This window comes from Myotis brandtii, unplaced genomic scaffold (assembly GCF_000412655.1).
Source record: "Myotis brandtii unplaced genomic scaffold, ASM41265v1 scaffold276, whole genome shotgun sequence".
NCBI lineage: Eukaryota > Metazoa > Chordata > Mammalia > Chiroptera > Vespertilionidae > Myotis > Myotis brandtii.
Window position 1 is genome coordinate 686,242 of NW_005360509.1, and position 25,253 is coordinate 711,494.

General features: G+C 47.6%; 1 protein-coding gene across 1 annotated transcript in view; it reads left to right on the top strand.

Annotated features, from left to right (window-relative positions):
• The window catches only part of L3MBTL4 (l(3)mbt-like 4 (Drosophila)), a 259,747-nt gene extending 235,833 nt beyond the window's left edge, over positions 1-23,914 (top strand). Inside the window, exons 16-18 of the mRNA XM_005868713.2 lie at positions 11,724-11,893; positions 20,693-20,755; positions 23,497-23,914. Of these exons, the coding sequence (XP_005868775.1) occupies positions 11,724-11,893; positions 20,693-20,755; positions 23,497-23,664 (401 nt within the window). The 3' untranslated portion in view covers positions 23,665-23,914. The remainder of the gene's footprint in view (positions 1-11,723; positions 11,894-20,692; positions 20,756-23,496) is intronic.
• Positions 23,915-25,253: the final 1,339 nt, after the last annotated feature.

Consider the following 25,253-nt stretch of genomic DNA (forward strand, 5'->3'; position numbering starts at 1 on the left):
AGTTTAAAACTCACTCTGAAAGCAACTTATTTTAGCTTATCAATTAATTTTCTCATCAAGAAAGAAATGGGAAAGCAGCAATAGCTACCTTTTATAGAATAATAAATTAAATGAGGGGTAAGGGACTACTCTGAAGTCTCCCTTTTTTGCTCAAAACCATTTTTAGGTGGTATATAAAAGTTGTAACAATAATTGTATGGTGGGGAGGGTTCTAAAATCAGTTGTAGCTAAATAATGGGGTTTAGCAGTACCATCATACTTCAGAAATGTAGCCACAATCATTTTCCTTGCATTCCCCACAAAGAAGTACACTGGTATCCTATATAATAAGAGAGGAATATGCTAATTAGTCATTATGCCCTGAGACATAAGGACCAAGCACGTCAAGACCAGATCACGGATCAGCAGGTGGGTGGGCCAGCAAGGTACATGCTACAGGAGGGGGCAGGGGGGGCTACAGGAGGGCAGGGCAGCAGGTGGAGAACTACAGGAAGGCAGCATTGACCTACTGGCTCACAGATTCATGTGCAGGGCTACTAGTGTCATAATAAATTTGCATTGCCTTAAAAGTGAGTTTCAGCTGATCTTGCTATTTCCAGGGTAGAAGAAAATTTGATACAATGCAGCCTCACTGTGTATTGGGCATATTCAGTATGAGGTTATCAGCCCTAAGGAAGACCGGAAAGTGAGGGGAGTCCCATTCTCTGAAAATTCACAGGTTATTGTGGAAATAGGAGGGGTCATTTGGCCTCAGACACTAGCTGCTTCTCGTTTATTTCAGACACATTTCCCATTACTGCCATTGTATTCCGTCACCGTTCAATCTTGTTCTCAGTGTTTTCTCTTTCAAATGGTTTATTAGAAGCTCTGCAGAATGTTTCTAAATATTACCCATTGCAGCAAACAGGATTTTGAGAGTGTGGTGACAGCTCACCTGAGGCAGTCTTCAAACACTGGCTTCTTGACAATCCTCTTCTTTTCTAACAGTTTTTTTTAATTCCCACCCACCCACTCAAACACACTGATATTAGCAGCTTTCTTATAAAGTTGACAATCAAGAACAGGGTTTTGTTGTTGTGCTAAGTGTCAGTGGTGCCACCTTACTTCTCTAATTCATAACCAGGGACCCAGCCATCCCGTGACTGAATAATCCTTCAGCATACAATCCCTAAGCATGACCTCATTTTAGTGACGCCACCTCCACAATTTCTTCAGGTGAAAGTAGGCTGCTTTTAGAGAAAATTACTGATTCCAAATGTGACTATTTTCAATGGAGGTGTAAAGCAGGGTTTTATATACAAGTATCACTTACTTAAGAAAGAGGGTTACCAGGTCGTTACAAGGAAGGTATTCCCTTCGTGGAATAAAGGCCTCAATTCCCACAAGATGTGTTTCCTCCTGACCTGAGAACCTTGAGGCTCAAAGAGCAAAGACCTGTGAATTTGTCCTATTGCTATCCTTGTGCAGAAGGAAAAGACCCAAGGAAGTTCCTTCTGCTGAGGTGAGCCAGCCTGCAGCCCATTCCCTCCGTTCCCCTTAATTGTTACTTGCATTTTTGATGTGATAGGATTGAAGTGCTTAGTTGCAAGTTACCTGGAAATGTTTACTAGTTACATTTACTATACTCATAAAAGTGTAATTTCCAAATTTTGCATCTTTTGATATAGTCACATGAATGAGAAATAATAGTCAATTCATTAATTCCCAGATAAATAATACTATCTCTTATACCACCAACTTCCTACCCCTCTACTCACACATGTAATAAATGTGACAGCTTTGATACAATCTCTCACATTTTTTAAAAATGGAAATTGGACTGTCATTTTTGTAAGGTATCATGAATGTGTAAAATTAGCATCTGAACCAAATGTATTCTGTAAGTATGAGAGGATCATAAACTTAATTCTTCTGAGCTTTACTTTATCCTGGTTAGTTTCCCAAACGGCACAGAGCCTATTTTTCAACCTGTGTTTTCGAAAAGCATGCTGATGAATTGTATTCTGGGCATTTTCCATGATGTAGGCAGCCGGTTCCTGAATTGTTCTGTTGGTGGTTCCTTTAGTCCCAGGCTTCACAGAATTCTAATGGAAGGATGTGCATCTCAGGCTACAGAGATCCTACATCAGACTAATTCAATGTTCTTGGCTCCTTGGTAACACTTATCATCAATAAACAACCTCTGACTATCCTCAGCTCAGCGGATCTGGGAAGTCAGCTCTGCACCGAGTTGAGAACCCACTGGCTAAATGAAAAGAATAGATTGCTCCAGGCAGGCTATCAGGGGCATGTGGGAAAATGTGGAAGAAGAGGACCAGGTGCAGGGGGCCTGCGTGGCCTGTTAGGGAGAGGGCTGCACAGATGTGCTGAGGTGAGAGTTGAAATTTCCGTCAGCCACACTCCCAATTTGCAAAAGAAGGCTGAAATGAGGAGTGGAGTGGCTGTGATGCTTCATTGTCTCTGCTTAGTAATTTGTTTTTAATTTGGGCTGCGTACTTGTTCCTGCCATTTAAAAGTTTGGAGTTTTTTTCTCATTTCCATTTTTTTTTCAAAGCATGCACACACATACACACACTGAGAACAGCAAAAAGTTTGTTTTCTGGAAAGCTAGTAAACTGGAAGAGGTCGGATACATTATCTGTGCGTATTGGCATCAAGTGATGTCTGTTTTAGGAGAGAAAATAGATGATTCAAGAGAACAGCTCTGAAGGCTTCACCCCAGTTTCTGACCAGACTTGAATCACGTAACCAAGAGTATGGCGTCATTGCATGTTTTATCCAGCCAATTGTCTTACTAGTAAATGTTGGTGTAATTTAGCATTTTCAACAAAAGAAAGGATCTCAAGTAAAAGATGTGATGGATGCCTAACAGAGGGGGGTGAGCTCAGTTTGAATTCCTGAGGGGCCAGGTAGCTTCCGCTCAGTCCAGCTTCTCCTGGAGTGGGAGGGGCTGCCTGCCTGGCTGCCCTGGGCTGGAAGAGTCCCCAGCACCTCTCTCTAGTGGGAACAGCTCCAGTAGGGCTGATGGAGTGCACAGGCCTGTGAAAACAGGCTGGCTTCCAGGGTACCTCAGAGCACCCTCCACCCCCGGTATAGGGCTGATTTCTCTAATTCTGTGAGCACATCAGCATCTCCATGAGGAGAGCCCTTGGCACTGCCTCAGTGTCAGTGTCTGTGCTGAGCTCCTTGCCAGGGAAGGAAGCAGCTTTCAGTACCAGAGACAGCAGCACCGTGTCCCCAGGCTCTGCTCACACACCAGGACTGTGGCTTGTTCACCCCCTGCAGGCTGGGTGCAGGGGCCTTCTTCTTTCCAGGGCTCCAAGTGCTTCTTTGATCAGGTCTCTGTGGGTCCCAAGTAGAACCCCTGAAACATTATCTCATAATGTTTATTATGAGATAAATCTGACAATACTTCCGAGGACCTGTCTGGACCAGAGTGGTCTTAGTATTGCAATGTAGAGGCTTTTCTTATTAAAGAAGAGGTGGCTCCTACCCCCATGAAAAGGCAGTGACAGAGAGAAGCCACTCTTAACCTTCCTAATGCCGCGACCCTTTAATACAGTTCCTCATGTTGTGGTGACCCCCAATTTCATTGTTACAAATTGAACATAATTAAAGCATAGTGATTAATCACAAAAACAATATGTAATTATATATGTGTTTTCCGATGGTCTTAGGCGACCCCTGTGAAAAGGTCGCGACCCACAGGTTGAGAACCGCTGGATTAGAGGCAAGGGATGTCCCCAGTGTGGTGGCCTCTGGGTCAGCCGCCAGCCCTTGCCCTTGCCAAGTAACTTCGCCAAGGCGCTTAGTGTCTCTGAGAGCACTGCATTATCTGGAAAGGGGGCAGACAGCACCACCCCTGCTGAAGCCATGTGGAGAAGGAAAAGAAACAGTAAGAGGGGCCTGGCACAGGTGTGCCTGCTTGGTTCCCAGCTGCTGCGAGCTCTCCGGAGCCCCCCGCAGTACTGGCCGCTGTGTGTGTATTCAATCCGATGAGATTTTGTCATTGTGATCGATGCTCCAGGCAGGCATCGCGGTGCTGTGCCCTGGGCTGGCTGTGCCTCACGGTGAGCCTAGGAAACTGTGGAGTCTTGGGTTTCTCTGAGTGGGTTGAGTACCCACAGACTCTGCTCAAAGAGTGTGTGCAGGGCAGTATAGAGAGAAAGAAGGCAAGTCTGGTGGGGCGTGTACTCATGGCACAGAGGGAAGCGTCAGGCCTTCCATCCGTCAGGAGGGATACATTCTCTGTCCGCTTCTCACGATTTATACCTGCCCTGTTACTTGTCAGCAAACAGCTGTGAGCACTTCCTGTGCACCAGGTGCTGTGTGGGGAGTGAGGGCTTCAAGGATAAATAACATATGGTGTCTGTTCCCCCAGAGGTAGGCTGCATAAGGTTTTAAGGATTACAACTTGTATTAGTTCATTTGCCACTCCCACTCTCCACATTAATGGCAGAGTGAGTCAAGGACAGCCTTGACTTCCGCACCGCCACACTGGGTGCCCACGCACTGCCCTCAATTCAAAGGGTTTGCTTTCAAACCCATTTGCCCAAAGATGTATTGCTCCTTTCAGTCCAGTACCACCATCCAAATGCTGGAATTTATAGAGAATTAAACTGTTTCTTCATGCACTGTAGTGTGACACATGCATAAAGATGGTAGGGCCTGTCAGATTGTGAATGTCAATCAAACATGCTTGTCTTCATGTAACTACACGTGGAGAGTCGGGATAGGAAGTAACCAGAGAGGGGTGCCGCTTTGAGAAGAGCAACTCCATCCTCAGTCAAGTTGACTCTACTCTTCGTGCAATTGTGGTTTCACTCTTATGAGGGAAGAAAATGGTCGTGCAGAGGATTAAAAATGCATGCTGGGTGATTGGTTGTAGTATTTAATCAAAAGGTAATTAATGATGTCTCGAGCTGTGTGGAGCAGATATTAAACTAGGTTACCTTTAGCCATCAGAAAACATTCTGCACTCGAAGTGTTTTTTGATTGACTAATATATAAAAAGTTAATATGGATTTTTCTGCATTTTTGTTAAAATGAAACCAGGGGAGATCTGCCTCTTGAGTATCAAATCGAGTAGATTCCATGTCACAAACAATTCCCAGCCTTTTCAGCAATAAATATATTTGGCAAACAGAGCCCACAGCATGGACACTCATTGTTTTCACTGGCACAGACTACGCCAGCATCTGCCGCTGCATTAGCTGTCTCTGCAGTACAATTCCTCAGATGGCTCAACCCAACCGTCGCATCAGGTAATGAGCGCCTGCACTGTGCTGTGCCAGGTGGCAGCCTGTGCTGCCCCACGGGATGTGAGGAGGACTTGGAAATGACTGCCCTTGAATGTATACTCCACTAATAGAGACTGCAGAGTAGACAGACAGTGTCAATATAGGGTAGCAAGGTGCCGAGTAGGGAGGGGTCTTCCACAGGAGCCGCCCTGAGGAGGCATGACTCACCCCTGACAGCTGGGAGAAGGCTGTGGCCATGATGAGGCCAGTGGGCCTCTGTGCCAGGGAACCCTGAGCCTCTGGGTTTGGGAACCTGATGGATAGGTGCGCGGGTTTAGGGACTCCTTAAAAAGGATATTTGCTGAAACAGGATCCAAAAAGGAACAAAAGCCCTGCACTTCAGCAAGTCATGTCATTTCCACTGAACCACCTACTGAGAGAGGCCAGGGCCCAGCACTCTTCCGGGCCATACTGCCCAAAGAAACACAGCACTGGCCACGTATGGGATGTAAAATATTTTAGCAGCCACACTTAAAATAATAAAAACAAATAGGTAAAATTAAATGTAATGATATTTTATTTAATCTAATATATCCAGAATACCGTTTTAACGTATAATTCAAGATTTTTAAAACTATTGAAATATTTTACTTTTTTTTTTTTTTTTACTAACTCGTCAAAATTCAGGACTATTTTACACTTCCAGCCCATCTCAATTTGCACTATTCATACTGCAGGTGCTCCATAGCTACGCATGGCTGATGGCTACCGTGTTGGACAATGTACAGATCTAGAACATTCAGTGTCCTTCATTCAACTTGTGATTCTCTTCATAGCCCCCTGGGAAGTCCCTGGGAAACCTCTGTCTTTTCTGTGCTTCCATCCCCCACATTTACATAAAATCAGGAAGAACAGGCTTGTGATGAGGGGTAATTAAGAGCTACAATCAAAAAGTACTCTATAGATGTAAATTTGGAATTCTGAACAATACAGCTATGATAAAACAGAGCACAGTACAGCACACAAGTCACCCCACTTATTGGTCTAGTGTGACCTAGCATGTAAGACTGGCAGTGTGCGAGAGCCGCTCTGCGTTAACTGACTGTGTAGGCTATTTGCACAGAGCCATACAGACTTGTCTTCCCATCTTGTTTGCACTACTCGTTAACTTTCACTTTTGTTTTGAGGAACATATGAGGTAAAAAGGAAATGAGGATGGACTTGTCCAGACCCACCCAAATCAAGAGAAGATGATGCAGCATAGAAATGACACCAACCATGTTAGTATGAAGACCTTGAAAACAGGTAGTCCTGGGAAGAAAAAACATTTCCAAGTGCAAAGCCTGGCCTGAACGTTTCCTTGCTTCTCCAGCAGAAGTCATTACTGGATCGAGCATCCCCAACAGGTGACTTCCCAGTGAGTGCTGGGAAAGTGGTGAAAGCCCGTCAGGGACTGTCGTAGACTGTGCAGCAGGCAAGAAAAATCCCATAACTGGATGTCGGAACTGAGTGCATTCTTATTCTCTCCTTCCTTATTTTTGGAGCTGAGAACAAGTAGAATCACCACCTCTTTCATTGAAAGGAATGTTACTTGTGAAATGGGTCTCCGTTTTTAGTGGGATTAAAAATAACTTGAGGCCCAGTCATGAAGCCTCTGGTTACCATCTATGACTCACTTGCTTTAGTTTTGTTGTGTGAATTTTTGTGAAGAAACAGCCATATTTTAAAATAACATTTCCTTAAAGGATTTGTAGAGCAGGAGTGGGAAAGACAAGTGAAGTGGGCAGAGAAGAAATCAGGGGCCTACCTTCATTTATTTTCAGGTGAGTTGAAGACCTTTAATAGCCAAATACCTTTTTTAAGTCTGTGGAACTGGGAAGCAGACAGCCCTGTACACCATTTGTTTGGTCATTTCACCTGAGAGGCAGCCCCTGAGTCACAGGCCACCCACAGTTGGCCGGTCTGGCCATCCCAGGGACTCGGAGAAGGTGGTCTGTGCCTGGCTGGGGTTTTCCACATTCAATAGCAGGAGCAGAAAGCACATACCACTGAGACTGACATCAGGGAGTCAATTAGGTTCCAGCAGGTTACTGCCCCTGCAAGAAAGATAATGACATTTTTGGGGCTGAAACTATATATTTGCTCCTCTCTGAGTACTGCTGAATGGACTCAGACCCCTGGCCGAGTCTCCTGGTGTGCCAGGCAAGGCTGCCTTAGAACCTGGAAGTAGGCACAGGGCTGAAGATCCTGGCTTCAGAAACTTGCGAGTGGGCTCTAAATCTCCAAGCACCTTGACTGACATTGTTCAACACTTCATTATAGGCATGAAAGCCAAAAGAAGTACCCAAAGAGAGAAAAACTGTAGCAAAAGAATTCTTCCAACAAAACAATTCGACAGATGGCAAACCACTGAGTGACAAGGATTGTGTGTGTCACTCTGTTTTATGGAAGGGTAGGGACAGTCTTGTATTGTCACTCACATTGGTGTTAAGGCAAAGCCAGGATTATATGTACATTTCGTTTTCTGATGCAAAAGCCATTTTGAATAATTAAAATATTAAAACCTTCAGTAGGAGGGCTGCTTTTATAAGCTGAATTTCCTTGGCTGACTTTTAGGGGAGCAGAGTAGGAATCACTGCTACAGTGAGGCAGTGTATCTGAGAAGCATTCCGTATCCCTCTGCTGTGTTGGGTGGACACAGGGCTGGGATGCTGGGCCTCGTGGAAGAAATGCAGAAGTTACCCAGTTGAAAAGACCCTTTCTGGGCTCTGCTCATGGTAGGCATCCTTTCCTCATCTAGAAAACTGTTTATTTAAGGTGCCCCAAGGTAGAATAAACTGATTCTTTTGATTCAATGAGAATGGTTTCTGAGGACAGTATACCCCTCCATCAAAGACGTATTTAGTGATAACTGATACGACATGAGCTGTACTGGCTTGGTAAAAATTAAAATCAGTGTGTTCACATTAGATAATAAGGTATGCAAATTTTTAATTGGATAATTTCAAAAGTCTAGTTTTATGCACAGAATTTTAAATAATGCAAATCATCGCACATTTTAAAAGTCTGTCAAGAGCCACAGAATTTCAAAGCTGGCAGGCTGAGCATGTTTTAACAGTGCTACATATCGGCATGGGAAATAGACACCCGACCCTGCACGAGCAGTGCCCTGGGATTCCTTCACTGCCTTCGCCTGGGACTTCTGCAAAGGATTTTGGTGACCACTGCACAGTCTTCCCAGGACCACTTGGGTGTGAAATCAGAACACAGCCATGGAGATACTGAGTTTCAGTCTGAATTTCAGCTTCACAGATTTTAGGCCAATCTAGCCACACTGGCTTTGGAAATATTATATGTCCCCATATTCACTATTGCAATTTACAATATCTTTGCATCTTATAACAATAATGTAATCCTTAACATGGACTGAACACTTTTCATGTCCCAGAAGCTGTTCTAATCCCAACACCTCACTGAGGCATAGTATTATTATTGGCCCATTTTAAAGATGTTAAACCTTGATACATAGGAGTTAAGTATCTCACTCAAGGTCACTCAGCAACTACGTGGGGACCAGGATTCACAACCAGGCAAGCTGGTGTGGCCCTCCCCTTCCTCTGGTGGCACAGTCCTAGGAGGCAAGCCTGTCCTAGCATTCTTTCAGCTAAACCTCAACCCCAGGCACAAGTTCTCCAAAACCACCATCTTTGGAAGAAACCATCCAAAACCACCATCTTTGGAAGAAATTAGGCCTAGTAAATGATACAAAGATGGCACAGTAACCACCCTGAAACACTAGAAAATATATTCCCTCTCTTGTGTTACTATTGGAAAACTTGTCTTGCATTTTGTTAATTTATAATTATGCAGCTTTCATTCATAGAATATCAGTCCTGACCGCTAGAACCTACAGTTGAGTTTAGAGTAGCATCTGCCATTTGAGTGGTTGCAGTTTGCTGGCACCACACTAAGTAAGCCTTTCTGCACAGTCTCCCTCCTCCCACCAGTCCTGCTGGTGGGTATTGTCAACCCAGTCATGTCTTCGAGATGGCAGACTGGCATCCAGACTCCCTACTCAGGGACACTCTCTAACCTAACTCAAGTCTTTCTGAGCAGGAAAACTCAACTTCCAGGCTCTCCATCTCAAGATATAAAGGTGATATAGTAAAATTGGTAATAATAAAAATAATTTTTATGTTCAGCATGTTCCTGAGATCACAAGTGAGCAGGCACAGAGAACCTGGCACCAGGCAGGGGATCGGCAGCCTAGCAGCCTAGCAGGTGGTTGCAGACCTTTCCCCACTGCCCGTGGCATGAAGGGCCTGTTGCCCACTAAGTTCTCTTCATCCTTTGAAAAGATTTCACCTCCATTCAAAAGGATAGTTTGATTTAATAAGGACACTGTTAACAGAATTCAAAAGCCATAGAAAGCACAGAGCTAGCCTGGGGTTGAGTGAGCAGCATAGAGCTAGAGTTCCTGATGTGGTTGTGACCTGGAGGTCATGGCTACTTGCACTGACTGAAGTCCCCGTCTTTCAGAGCTCAGTGTCTTTCCAAGTGGCTGTCTCAGCAGCCAATGCAGTTGGCTTCCAAATTATGGTGTGGAAATTTTTATTGCCTGGGAGCAGAATGGTCATGGCGCATACCTTCCTTTATTTGTGAATTATAGGAATCTGATGACCATCACTCGACTTCTCTGTACCTCCACAGCACAAGATTCAATAATCATGTCTTTTAAAAGTCCTATACATTTTGGAAACTATACGTAATTGATTTACAAAGGGCATGAGTTAGAGATACATATGTGATTTGTTTTTCTTTTAAGTCCATGTTTTTCAGCAAAAAAACTGATTGATTGATTGATTGATGCAGTGATTCTTTTCCAGAATAAAGCCTTGCTTTGCTCAGGCCTTAATCCCTAAGAGTACACAGCTTTACCTCTTGGTTTGCCAGGAAGGCCCCCGGTGCCTCTGGTAGCTGGGCCTGCAGGCTCGCTCTGTGACGCCCCACCGGGTTTTCAGGGCTTGTTTTGTACGTGCTCCTTGTCCAACCTGACAGCTTCATTAAAGAACATTCACATTTGTCAACATACTGGTTTTTCGAAGAAGATGTGAAGTTTCCCTTTAGAACTTGCAGCCTTACTTTGTTGGCTGAACTACACTACAAGGAGGGAGATAACCTATTTACATACTAAAAAGGTCAGTGTTGGACAATCAGCATTAAGAGACAAATGTGCTGCTGCTTACAACTGGAGCATAAGAATGTGGGAGGCAGCCACAATTCTGCTCTCTATATGTATAGACAGCAAGCATTGGTAAATATGCAGGATGTCTGAGCCTGACACCAGGGTGGGGGGGGGGGGGGGGGGGGGATGGTTGGGCAGCCGAAGGAAAGGGCTGTGTCAGGATGCTGCCTTCTTCCCTTTCTTCTCCTTCTTTTTTCTAAACACTTTCATGCCTTGTAGTTCTTTTGCTTTCTCTTCCTTTTCTCTCTACTACCCTCCATCTTCCATATCAGCTGACCCAGAGGGCACAGCTTACTCCTCGGACACCGACACCACCATCAAGCACGGCCCTGATGGACCCTTTGATGCAGCCCTTCAACTCGCTGACGCTTTGGAAAGCCCATCGCCAGTGATGCCGCCCGCTAGCCAGACCAACAAGGACAACCAAACCACCGACTTGAGGACAGCTGAAATCCCTTGATTGAAGAGGCCAGCAACCTTCTACAGGAACAAGGCTCTTTGTGCAATCCATCCACTATGTTTATAGCTATGCTTATTGTCATTGCTTGCCAGTCTTCTTCCGAGTCTTAAACAGCCCAATCTGAGAGGTGGCCACTGATTACACGTGCTATCATTTAAAAAACAAAAAAGGGGGAATTTGCTGGAAGCCGGTCCATCCTTGCTGCTTGACACAGTCGCTGCAGGGAAGAAACATCTGCACAGCATATGTTTCAAGGGACCTGGCATATATAGCATATTGTTCTTAATATGTTTGCTCTCCTTAGTGCCATGTGTTTTAACCAAGGTCACCTCTCCGAGAAAGGTTGTTTCCCCAGGTGGGGATTTTTCCCCGAGGTTAGGGAGGGGATACAACCCCTTAACTAAGTGCCAGGCGGGTAGTTAAGCTACATAATCTTTACTCCCTGGAATGGAGATAAGAAACGCCCTAACCTTTGTAATAGAAATTGACAGGATTAAAATCGGCTGGTATAAATATAGATGTAACAAGACAATAAACATCAGATCCTAATCAGATCCTAACCAGAACTTGGCTGGAGATCCTGGCTAGAGGTCCTGACTAGGCGGCTGATCAACTGAAGGCTGTCTCCGTGTCATTCCTTCTTCGCCGACTCCGTCCACACCTTTGGGGACCCCTGGACCTGCTGGGGTTGGACCCCAGCACAACCTGGATCAGGCCTCTGTGACTCTGTGACGAGAGGCTGACAAACCCCGTCTGCTTCCCTACCTGCCTCTCTTAGCTCACTCGGTGGAGCATACGCAGCGGGCCCTGCACCAGTCCATCTTCATGACGTCCGTGTCCACCCACCCTTTCCGGGACCTCCCCCTGGGCAGGGAGCAACACCGCAAGCTGCTTCCAGGAGTGGCCAACATCCGGGCCGGCGAGGTGGCCCGATGGACCGTGGACCAGGTGAGTGGAACTGCCCTGGGACCATGGGACGGACATGCCCAGCTGCTGAGAGCTTCTCTTAGGCACTGGATTCACTGTTTCAAGTTTAAGACCCACATTTGCGGGAGAAGGCAGGCATGACTTTGAGGGAATTTGGGAAGCCCAGGAGGTGTTGCCCTCCTCTCCCCATCCATATCCTAGCACCACGGGCCCTGGGCTCATTCAGCAGAGGGCCAAGCCTCCAGTCCCTCACTGAGGTGCAGTGTGAGGAAGGAGCCCCACCTGTATAAGCATCAAAGCCGTGTGTGCTGACAGCTCCTGTCCCGAGCAGCATGCTGAGAGCCCCCACCCAGGGTGGCCTGTGCCCTGCAGGGATGCCGCTGCTGGTGCCCACAGGCCCTGAGGACCTGAGTTCTCTCTGCTGAGCAGCTAGCTCCATGCTGCCCATTTGTCCATCGAAGACAGAGTTTAAAGTAAATTAGATCACAACATTGCATAAGATGCTGCAGCAGAGAGAAACATGGGCCTTACACTGCTGGTTTTTAATAAAAGTCCCATTGCTTACTGCAATGCTGTAGAAATGCTTTACATTTAAAAGCAGCCATCTTTTGAGGAAGACGTCCTGGACTGGCATTGCTTTTGATAAAGGTATTGTTTTCATTAGTCAAGCCTTAATTACTGTTCTTAAATGAATGAAAACCCTTAAATGAAGGACAAGATTAGAGCAGGACTTAAATTAGTCACAGAATGTTCACTGGGCACTTACTGCATCAGTCTCACTAATCTTGGTTTAAGCCTTCCTTTCCCGCCTGGACAAGCAGCAGGTGAAGGGCCACCCACAGGTACAGGGATGGAGGAGCCCTGCCCCCTCCTCTTTCCCAGGCACTTCACTCCAGCCACCTGGTGGGTTCCCCCTGCCCAGCATCCCTGCCCAGCCTTCCTCCACCTGGAGCTGAGGGCCGGCATCTTTTCCCCCCGCACACCCGCCTGCTCGCTTCTCCTCCCACTCCTGCCGAAGGGCCTGGTAACAGCCAGTGGACTGAGTCAGGAGCTGGCTGGGTGTTTGGGGAAATGACTAAACATGATCCTGCTGCTTCAAGAGTATGCAGAATCTGGCCCCCTACCCCTGTTTATGAATTTTTACCAGTTTACAAAGCATGCATCAGCTTCATGACCATGCCAACTGATTAAAATCTATTGTATCTGTAATCAAATCATGTATGGTTTTGCCCTTGAAACACTGCACAAAATGAGGAGGTCAACTGAGAACAGTGGCAAGTCATTCATTCCTGCCTTTCAAGCTATTCATCTGAAGTTTTACCTTTTTAAAGACTGAGAGTGGCTGAGCTCCTGGCCCCTCGCACTGTCACTGTCCTGCTCAGAAAGAGGAGGGGAGGGCAGCCACCCGATCCAGCCCCAGCCCTACCTGTGTGTGCAGAGCCACTACATCCGGAGAATGAGCGAATGTGGTAGAGAAGGGAGAATTCTGGGTGTGTCTCCGCCCAACTTAAACCAGTCCCTGGCTCCCCAACCACATCCTCAGCATGGGCTGTCCTTGCCTGCATTTTCAGTCCGACCTTCTACCCTGCCCCACTTGGTCCTCCCAGTCTGGGCTACGGAATCTGGCTCCTCCCCAGCCCCTGCATGTTGTTCTCATACTTGCACAGCTGCTACCCTGCCTCAGATTCCCCTCCCTCTCTGCCTGCTGCCTCCGCAGCCAACAGCCCCGCGCTCACTTCCTGCAGAAGCCTCTGGGCTAGGTCGGACTTCCTCTCTGTGCTCCCATTTCATCTGAGCCTCTGTCTGCCCCTACAACGTGCTTATCTGACCCACGAGCACATGAGGAGAGACCTGATTTCACTCACTCCGCATATGTCTTAAGAACCTCTTGCTACACCTGGCACTTAGTAAATAATACTGTAAACGTTTGTTGAATGAATGTTGCATGACAAAGACATCCTGAGCTAGATTCTGAATCCAAAAGTGAGATACATCCAAGCAGAAAAAGAAGGGAAACCATTCCAGTTCCTATTCCATAAAGAAGGGAACAGCCCTAGCCAGTTTGACTAAAAGTGATCCTGCTGCTTCAAGAGTATGCAAAGTCTGGCCCTGTATCAGTGGATATAGCATCGGCCCGGGAACTGAAGAGTCCTGGGTTTGATTCTGGTCAAGGGCATGTACCTCGGTTGCAGGCTCCTCCCTGACCTGGGCCCTGGTCGGGGCATGTGCAGGAGGCAACCAATCAATGTGTTTCTCTCACATCGATGTTTCTCTCTCTGTGTCTCTCCCCCTCCCTTCCACTCTCTCTAAAAATCAATGGAAAAATATCCTCGATATCATCGGGTGAGGATTAACAAAAAAGGGGGGAACAACAGGAGGTTGCATGGGAGGGAGTAGACATATGCAAGGGTGACCGATACACAACACATCCTTTACTAACATTGGGAATGATAGCAAACAGTATTAATGTAATGATGATAAGGCAAGTAGTCTTATTTTTCCCATTTACAGATAGGAAAATTGAAGCACCAGAGACTAAGTAACTCCAGAGTCAGGTCTAGAGCTGTTGTATTACTCACCAGGCACACTGCGGACCTGGATACAGAAAGCAGTGACCTGGGATGGGGAGGGTGGGTCAGGCTTGAGGCCAGGCACTGGGCATGTGTGTGAGTCTGAGCTATCGTAGGTTCTTATGCAGAAAGTCACTTAGTGAAGATGATGCTTCAGGAAGATGAGAATGGCAAAGATCTGCAAAGAAGAGTAAAAGTGAGGTGAGGGCTAGGAGAGGGAGACGATGGGAAGTCACCAATGCTCCGGTGTGGACTAATAATTGGAGCCTGGACTGGACACCACATGAGAAGAACCACCCAAATCCAACAGACACTTTAAAGTCAAGTCAACAACACAGGGAAAGAGATACTGAGATGAAGAAATGAGTCAAATGTGATCCCAGCACTGCAGTTTGGAGTCCGGGGCGCTGGAGTTCATCGGAAAGAATGGGAAATAGTTGGTCGAAAGAAATGAAACTTTGGGGCAAGGATCCCGTTTGGAGGGAGGATAAGATGATGAATTCACAATGGGACACTTTGAGTTAGTGATCCCTGCAGAACACACCAGTGGGTATGGAACAAGGATTCCAATGGGCAGAAACAGGAGACAATCACGCAGAGAGAGCTGCAGGATGGGGGTCGATGGGACCAAGTTAGAAAGTGCAGGGGGCACTCTGAAGGGAAGGGGGAGTTGTGAAAGAAAAGTGTGTGGGGGGAGGGGGCTTCTGTGAGGGTTCAACAGCTGGGGCTGTAGAATTGAGCTCAGGGGATTTGGAAAAATTGTGTACATATGTATTTTTTTCCTTAAGAGGAGGGTCAAAATTAATAAAAGTTTTATTAGTTTTTCAAAGGGGACCATCATCCAAAAAGAATAGGAATCACTGTTTTAGGAACATTGAACAGTGAGTAGGGAATTTGCAGGGGCCTCATCTAACTAGCTTCAAGTCTGGCCCTGAACAAAAGTGAGAGATGAGAGGGTGATTAAGGGGAAGTAGATGGTCCAGGGGCAAGTCTCCTTAGGTTAAAGGTCTCAGAAGGAAGAGACTCATGGAGAGGGCCACAGGGAGAATGAGGGAGTGAGATCCCCACTCCTGCGTCTCTGTGGTGGTACACAGGAAGCCCAGCCTGTCTCTCTGGAAGAGCCCTTAGAGTCTTTCTAGATTAAAAATAAAGCAACCACAGGAGAGCCTGTCTTCAAGAAGTGCTCCTGGTGCTTCCTCGCCATGGCCTCCCTCGGGGATGAGTCCCAGAGAAAACTGCTGGGGTAGTTTTCTACTTTGTAGATCTCGGTCTTGATGTCTTCCTAACGAGATGCTCTTTAGGACCACATCCTATATTTATTTCACCATCCTCACACTCCTTAGCACATTTCCTGGCGCCAAACTAGGTCCTCAAGAAGAATCTCGGATGGGCTGAAAGTGAGGGCTTTCTGAAGGTTCTGTGTGCATCACTGACAATAAAGCAGCCCTCAGAAGGGAGTTCACTTAGGGGCCATTCCAGAGAGCACCAACAACCGAGTTTACGACTGTTACATGCACCACATTAAAAATGGCATGCAGGGGCCCTGGCCGGGTGGCTCGGTTGGTGGGCATGTCCTCCTGTACATCAAAAGGTTGCAGGTTTGATTCTCAGTCAGGGCACGTACCAAGGTTGTGGGTTCAATCCCTGGTCAGGCACTTAAAGGAAGCAAGGGATATCTCTCTCTCTCCGTCTCCTCCCTCTCATTCTCCCTCCCCCTCCCCCTCTCACTCTCACTCTCACTCTCCCTTCCTTTCTCTCTAAAATCAATAAAAACATATCCTTGGGTGAGGTTTTAAAAATAAAAGGCATGCAGGGTAGTGAGGATTTGAAAAGGCAGTTCGGGGTCAGGGAGCTTTGGGAGGAGGGGTGTTTTGGGGCTCTGTTCCCTTTGGAGCGGAACCACGCGGCGTGTTGAAAATGGTCTTGTGTGTCTTTGTGTTAAGAGCCATTCAGTGAGACTTAAGGGGGGTGGCTGTCTACGCTAGAAGATGAAGCAGCGCAAGAACGTTCCCTTGGTCTGCCTTCCTGGCCGGGGAGGAAGACCTCTGCTCTGCTCTGTGTCGCCTGTGGAGAGAAGCCGGACCAGGCAGGGCCTCCTAACATTCCCCAGAGCACAGGAGCTGGCTTTTAGCACCTTTGTCGGCCGTGGCTGTTTCTGCTGGAGCAGTGTTTGTCAAAGCACAGGTGGGCTTTGAAGTCCACTTAGTGGTTCTGAATGAAAGACAGGGCTGGATGAAGGTGCATAATTGTAGGAAAGGCTGTTCTGTGAAACCTTTATTAGAAACGGGTGGGTGTGTGCACACTCTCAGGTCAAGGTCAGTGTGAAGTGTATTTATTACTCTGGGTCATGGAAATATTCTATAGAAGAGTAAAGGTGTTTAAGAGTAGGGACTAAAACATCTTTAGAGCAAAAGTTTTGCTCTAAAGTAGGTGTCTGGCAAATGTGTGAGTGAGTGAGTGATGGGAAATAAACGTTATGCAGTACCCTCCTGCCAGGGGTCCGTGGGCACACAAGGGCTGGATGCAACTTGTTATATGTGCATTACAGCCACGAGTATGACTCAGGTATGTTTGGTTCACATATGGATACTTGTATTTCTTATTTTCAAAAATGCTTTACAAAGCTGCACGCATAAATCATGCCAGCCTCGCAAGTAAGTGCTCCCTTAGTGCCCATTAACTTTACAAGATGGCAGTCGCCTTAAAAGCAATCTTTACACAGGAGGGAGTGTTCTGAAAAATTCAGGGTATTGCTAACTAAGCATAGCAGCCTTATACCATCCAGCCCTAAAAGAAAAAAAAAAGAAAAAGAAAAGGCAAATAACCAACTCCACTGTTAAAAAATGAGACCTGGACTGGAAACATGGTCCCCGGTGGACTTGGAGCCAGTACAGTCAGGCACACAGCTACGGGCTCAGCAAAATAGCAGACACCTCCATTAGGAAAGATTTAGGGGAGCCGCATCCCCAATGAAGAGAACAAGGCCTGCTGAGCTCCAGGAGGACGCCAGGGAAAGTAGGTCGTGGGAAGATGGCTGGGCGCAGTGATGGGCTCATCTAGGAGCCTGCAGAGTCATCCTTCTTAGTCTTCTCCAAACTGCTGTGTCATCCAGGGTCCTTCCAGAACCGCTGGGCCTTTAGCTGTGGGACGCATGCTCTCAGGAACTCAGGGAACCACTGTGTCAGCCTCCACACGGTGTGCTTCCTGAAGCCAAGGCTGGTCGCCCACACCAGGTGCCTGCAGAGCTGCCCTTACCTGGGAAAGCGGACAGGTGCAAGCGGACGGCAGCTTCCTCTTCCTCGGAGGTCGCTCCCGTCTATCTGAACCGCTCCCCACATTTACCACAAACTTGAAGAAGAAAAGTTTTTGAGGAAAAAATGACAGGGAAACTCTCTGATGCTACCCCAGGGTATATTAAAGTTCATCAGTTTACATTTAGAAATTTTAGCAAAATGGGCTTTCTATTAAAGGCTAAGTATAATTTCTTAGGACACTAAATACTAACAATACTGAATAATGATCCTGAATAATGATCAAGGCCTTTGGATATTTAAAAATTCTGGCCAGAAAAGTCTGCCTCAAAAGATTTCATAGAACTTGTTCTTCACTTTGGAAAAAGAAAAAACAGATTGAATAGAATCAATCTCTTTAGAAAAAGACAGAATTTCAGGCACGTGGTAAAGCAAATAGATGTCACTGCTCCCTGCTGTCCTAGGAACACAGACTAAATGGCTGCCGGAGGCGGGGTAGAGAGGGGCGCCCCGCCCAGCTCAGGGCCACCTTGCTCGGCAGCGCTGATGTGTTTACTCTTTGGTTTAACACATTATTTATTCCCATTTAAAATCCAATCTACCTTTGCCATGGACAGTGATTTCTTGGCTAATACTGAGAAGAGGGAATGTGATCCTGTTTTTCATTCGTTTGCTCAGAAAAGAGCATTTTAACCTATGCACGGCCATCAACAACATGCAGCCGTGTGCTGGGAGCAGAAGTTCCTGGAGCATGTATTTAAAGAGGCCATGTCTCCAAACTTCACTTTGCCTGTGGCCAAGGTGTGGTCAGGGTGGAGCCCAGCCTCCTCTCTGCCTGTCCACCTCTCCCCTCTGCTCTCAGCTGTAGCCAAACTGGACCCTGCTTTGATGACACACAGGCCATGTGCCTGCTGCGGCCCTGGTCCTGGGATGCTCAGTGCTGAGGTCCCCTCTGCGCCCCCGAGTTGCCCCTGTGGAAATACCGTGCAGCTAGCATGCCATCTCAGCTACCACCTTCCTGTGCTGTGTTTGCTGAGTTCCCACCCAAGATGCCATCTGTCCCTTCTAGAAGCCCATAGCTCACATCTCTCTTCTGGATTTTATCATATTGGACCATGCGCATCGTGACTAGGAAGTTGTCCTTGACTAGCCATTTTCCCGCTACCTGCTACCACTAGTCAAACCTTAAACTCACTGAAAGTTCAGGCTCCACCTGACCTCCGGTCAGCCTTACCAGCACCCAGCAGAAGCCTCACAGGAAGCCGTGGCTGGGACAGACTTGGCCAGAAGAGCAGCCTAAGGATGAAAGGACTGCCTCTCAGTGTCCTGAGCCCCAAAAACACTAAGCCCTGCCGTCACCTGCCCCGGTGACCATCGGTATTCCAGGGCTCCCCTCAGAACCCTGAAAATACCAAACATGTGCTCCATGTGTCCAGTCCATCTAGGAAGCAGAAAACCTATTAACTCAGCAAGCAGTCTGGGCTTGGTGCATGGACTGCCAGTCTCAGCTCTCGGGTGCAGTAGCAGAGGCGGCCAGATTGAGGCCCACTGACACCTTCCTAGTGCCCCTAAGGCTTGAAGATGCCATTGTGTGGCAGCATAATGACTGGTTTTGAAGGATTTTTTTTTTTAATCATCATCATTCAACACTTTAGGATGATTGTAAATGACTCATGATAAAATATACGTGCGGCATCAGAGGTGAGTAAAGCAGACGTCAACATGCTGATTGCCCCTAAAAAGATGTTCTGAAACATTCATATTACACTGACTAAATGGAGCTGTGAGCCGATGGGACAGCTCTGTGTGCAGACACAGGTGTCAGGTGTCAGGTGCGCCCTGTGGTGTTGGCCCAGCCACTCTGCCAGCTGGAGATATTCCAACCCTGTGCTCTTCTTCTCTGCAAAGTGTGGGGAGGGGCCCACATCCACTCACACCTTGTGGGGCGCCAGCAGGGAGCAGGTACTCCCAGAGTCTTGACTGTAGAGCACGTGGACACGGCCCTGCACTCCCAGCCTTTCTCCTGGGCCTTCCCCACGAGACACGGGAGAGACGTGCAAGTGCACACTGTTCATCCACACCAGGGGCAGAGAGCCGGAAAGAAAGACAAAGCAAAAACCAACAAGACAGCTCCTCCTAGGAACATCTCCTCCCTGGATGCACTTGCCCTTGATTTCCAGCTTGCCTTCACTTCCTGCTCCAGCAGGTGCCAGGAGTGGCCACACCCAGTTGCCACTCTGGCTGTGGGGGGGGTCTATACTTCATTACGTTTGCTCACTCACCCCCCGAAAGTATCACTTGGGAACACCCAGTGGCTTCCTGAGCTTAGAGCCAGGTCTTAGTAAAAGGAATTCGGGGCATGTGGATGGAGAGGGAGGAAAAGGTAAGGCTGGGAAATTGAACCAAGAAAACTGATTTTCCAGAACACTGGGTTAAGAATCAGAAAACTTTAGTTCCAAAACCATCTTTGGCACTTACCGGCCATGCATGACCGTGAGTAAGTTACTGAGCCCCTTTGGGCTTCAGTGTCAGGTATTCCATGGGAATTCACTTCGCATTGATCCCCTGAGCCCCTATTGTTGGCCCGGACCCTGGGGAGGAAGTGGCCACTCAGGTGGATGAGACGGGCCTGGGCCTCGGGTCTGCCGAGAGGCAGCTGGATGCTCCTCCTCTCGCGGTCACTGGGATAAGTGCCAGGACCAGACTCCTCACCCCGGCCCTTTCTTGCCCCACATGGCGGGTGGGAGGGGCAGGTGAGAGAAGGTTCTAGAATGCCAGATCTCCTCACAGGTGGAGACTGTCACTGTCATCACGTAGGTCAGCCTGGAAATCAGAGGCCAGAAGAGAGATGAGGAGCTAAGCTAATGTGGCTTGGTCGTTATTATTTAAATCCCAAGTGTTGGAGGGGTTTGAAGTATATTTTAGTCCAATGTTGAACTTCTACAACCCAGGAAATGACCTCAGGTGATGTTTTAAGTCTGCTTTCATCCTGGCTGCAGGTGACTGAGTTCGTGCAGTCTCTGCTGGGCGGTGAAGAGCATGCAAAGTGCTTCAAGAAAGAGGTAGGAAATGTCCAATTCTATGTCTGTTTTATGCTTCTAGACCCAGAGGGGCCTTGTTTCCATTTCCTCCCGTAGAAATGAGAGCAGTTTGGGAGGCTGGAGAGGGGGCCCCGGCGGGAAAGAGCCCGCAGCAGCCCGCCCGCAGGCAGCCTGTCTGGCTTGGGGTGTTTGCTATGGTTCCCGGCTCACAGCCTGCGGAGCCAGTGGGCCACTCGAGCACGGGGTTGGTACTCACAGCATCCAGAAGCCTCTGCACTGCGGCTCTAGGCTACACGGGGCAGGGAGGGGTCCCACATGTGCCTGCCCCCGGAGGGAGGGGCTTGTCTGCTCCAGAGTGAAAGTGACCGTCCTGTGTGTCTGGCGCTTGGGCTGCTCAGGAGGGATGCAGAGAAGCCACGAAATCCTTCTGTGCAGGGGCGGGGGTGGGGGGTCTCTTCCCTCTTCCTCTCAGTACGAACATACCAACTGCTTACCATTTGTCCTGGAATTGCTATCCATAGCTCCAGGGACCCCAGAAGAGACTGCCAGCTGCAGAGCAGTAATGCAAGTAGCAATGATAGCTATTGTGCATCAGGGGCTTGCCTGTGCCTGGCCCTGAGCCATCCCTGTGCAGTTGTCCTCCTGGGTCCTCATAGCTCTACAGCACAGCTCACCAGTGCAGAACCTCAGGCGTGGGGAGGAAAGCACAGTCAGGGTGCAGCCCATATGCACCCGCTTCCAGAGCTTCCATCATTGCTCTAGAACTCTCCAAGAACACTGTTCCTGGGGACTCTGGGGTGCAACATACACTCTCCCTCTCCAGATGTCAGGGCCGCCTGGCTCAGGGGAAGCACTCTTTGAGTTTGGGGTCCTGGACCCCTCAGAGCCCGGCGAGCCCTGCATTTTCAGGGAACTCAGCATCAGGGCCACTCGAGTCTCAGTCTGGGCAGCTGCCAGTGGAAACCCTGGTTCTGCCTAAGCCCAGCACAGCTTGGGCGTAGGTGGCCCAGCCTCACACATACGGGCCACTCTGCATTGAGCAACACCCAAGGCCCACCATGTCCACAAGTCTGCAGGTCAGGTCACTTGGGCTTGGCACTTTGACCAGCAGTGTCATCGGGGGCACATCACTTACCCCCTCTGTGAACACAGGGTTCTGAAGGGGCCCTTTAAGGATTAGGACTAGTATGTTTACAGCACCTAGCCCAGCTTTTGCCCCAGAGTTGGGGCTTAATAAAGGGCAGTAATTAGACCAGCAGGTCTCCTCTGGAGGCCAAGGAGCCCTGCCCAGAAGCCCAACATACTCCCTGGAAGCTGTGTGACCTCAGGCAAGTCATCAGGCTCATTAACTAGCGTTTCTCACCCACCTTCTGGGGTTGTTAGAAGATCAAGCACGTAGAAGAGATTAGGATATCGCTCCATAAACCTTAGCTGTTATTATTGTCACCATCACCATCATTACCTGATTCATTATCTGGCCAGTAGCTACTGCCTGGGAATGCTGGAGCCCAGCCCAGCTTAGGGCATGGAAGCGGGCTTCTCTCCCTTTCTACCCTGTGGGAAAGGTGCTCCATTCTCCAAGTGGACAGTTCTTCATCAGGCAACATATCATCACACACAGGAAGCTTTTCAAAACTCTTAGAACTTTTAACCCCTCACCAGGAATCCCTGGGCGACCCCGCCTTACTCCGTGAGACATTCATACCTAGGGTTCCTATCATTAATTAAAAGGGTTGGAAACACACAGCTGGGTTCATGGGAAGGTGTTACCATAGAAAACCGTTTCAGTCTGTCCTTTTGTTTCTGGACCCAGGACTCATTCTGAGAGCCTGTGTGTAACTGGGTTATCTGGGTGTGGGCCACCCACTGCCTCCAGAGGCCAGCCTCTGAGGCCACTCTGGGCCTCTGGAAGCTGAGGGAAGACAGCCTGCACGGAGGCCACTTGCCGTCACGTGAATTTCAGGAAGGCTATGACATCTCAGACCACAGCATGCTTTAAAGCTAATGAATAGAACATTTATATGTATTATCATTGAAAAAATTAAAATACAGAATAGTTAAAAGGAGAAAATAACCAAACCACGATTTCACCAGCCAAAGGTAACTTCCCTTAACATTTGTACAAAGATTTTTAGTTTAACTTTGGATATGTATACGTAGCGGTCATGCACTTTTAATCTTACAAATGAAACAGATCTTTCTGTATCCTTATATTGTGTTTTGTGCTTAATAGTTCATGAAAAATTTCCCAAATCATTAAGTGTTTTTTTGAGACATGAATTTTGGTAACAGCCCTAGTACCGCATCCTAGGTGAGACCGGGATTTATCTACTTCTACTATTTTTGAGATGCTGGGTTGTTTTCAATAACTCACTATTATAAATAACACTAGAGTGCAGGCACTGCCCATTGTTCTCTCAGGGAATATTCCTGGAGTTTTACATGGTGGATGTAAGTGGGTTATTTTTAAGGCTCTTGATACAAATTCAGGCCAAGATATTTTATATGTAACAATAGAAATTTAGCCTGGGAGCAGTTAGTGTATATTGAATTCATATTTAGCAGAGTGAACACCTTTTAAATTGGACTTCCCTTCAGAGTCCTGAGCGATGGATGGGACTAGGGTTGTGAGGGCTGCCACCCCCCTCCCCCGTCTCTGAGCTTTGCAGGGAGGCCCCGGGGTCAGCTGGAGCAGCTCAGCACCCCGAGACACCAGGGGGATGGGCTTTCCTTTTCATTTCTGTTTATGTATCTACATGCAGCAGATCGACGGCAAAGCCTTCCTGCTCCTGACGCAGACGGACATCGTCAAGGTGATGAAGATCAAACTGGGCCCGGCGCTGAAGATTTACCATTCTGTCCTCATGTTCAGGAATTCCCAGGACCTCACTGAAGAAGATGCTGTCTCAGGCCCAGAAGTCAGGGGCTAAACGCACCACCCTGAGCTGCCGCCGCACTGTGACCTGGATCTTTCAGCAATAAGGTCGGCCCACACTGATTTGATTTTAATGTCCCCACGGTCATATCCATATTTAATCTGGACCTTTTCAATGGCTGCGGCTTATGCGTGTAGAGGGTTTTGATGACTGGCCAGTGCGGTGACACAGAGGCCCAGGTCTGTGAATGTCTTTACCTTCAGCAGGTCCTTTCAGCTCTGATGTGTTGCCCCAAACAGACCAAAGAAACCCACACATACACCTTTATTCATCTCCCTTGCCATTACAGAAGCCATTTCCCGTTTTGAAAGCATAAAATTCTCAAATGGTAAAATGTTAGAAAGATGGAACTCATAAATACATTGTTGGTGTTTTCACCAGGACGTCTGAGCTTGGCTCGGGCTTGCCATCTGGGTGCAGTGAGTCTGAGAGACAGAGGCTGGTGCTTTAAACAGATTTCATGAGATTTTTGTGTGCTTTACTCAGGAATGTGTGTCTTTAAAAAATAATAATAATAAGCACATGTTTTCATGATTTGTTAATTCTTTTTGTTCCATTAACCGTTTCTTGGTTGGGCTCCAAGGAGTAGCATGAAAACAGCCCCAGCAGTTAGCAGGAGCTGGGGAGGCCCTCCTGCGATCCCCCACCAGCAGTGCCCTACAGGCTGTGTGTGGGGCCACAGGGAGGCCCGTCCTGACACCGGCATTAGCCAGTGGGCCAGACGCCCACCTGCACCGAAGTCCTCCCGGCTGCCACTCCGAGGGGCCTCAGGAGAACGGGTTTGCCCTGCAGTCTGTCTGGTGTGTGATAAGGAGTGTGGTACATGTGGGCCTTGTGTGCACCTTTATAGGGACAGGCCACTAAAAGGGAGGGGGGATCTCTGGCAAGGGCGCTTGCTATCTGTTATTTGTTTGAACACTTCTGATTGATCAGACTTTATTTGTTTTGTGTAAGTGACTGTATCTGAGACTTAAGTTACCCACAGGGACCCAGTTCCACTGTTTTAAACACAGCACCTCTTTGCTGACACACACCTACACTAAGAGCTGCCGAAGCCCCCATGCGAGTGGAGGGCCACTGTCTTTCTTAGTGGGCAGAGGAGAGAAGTGGCTAGAAGAGACTCAGGCCTGACCATACCCATTTGCTTCATTTAGAGTCTTATGGTTTAAGAAAACGAATTCTGCTTGGAGAGTTTCTCCAATCGTAGGTCACTGAAAAAATATTTTCTAAGAGGTGTTGCAAATACTACATTTCTTTAGATCCTTACTCAAATGGAACTTTCATAAGTTATTGGTTGATATAAGTTTTTGTTTCTGTGGACCTTTGTTTTGTTTTGTTCTGTACTCTGCCATGTACAATTAAAATTCTTGCTTCTCCATGTTCAAATTTTAATATATTTTAAATGATAATAAACCGATAAAATGAAACATTCACCTCTCTGCCTGAATCTGTTGTTATAACCTGTTCCAGGCCACACCTGGAGGCTGCTGTCTTACAGCCTTGCATGGATAAAGGTCTTGCCGCATGGTTTAGCCAGCTAAGGAGTCACCATTTTTGAGTACTTGGGGTATGTTTCCTTAGGG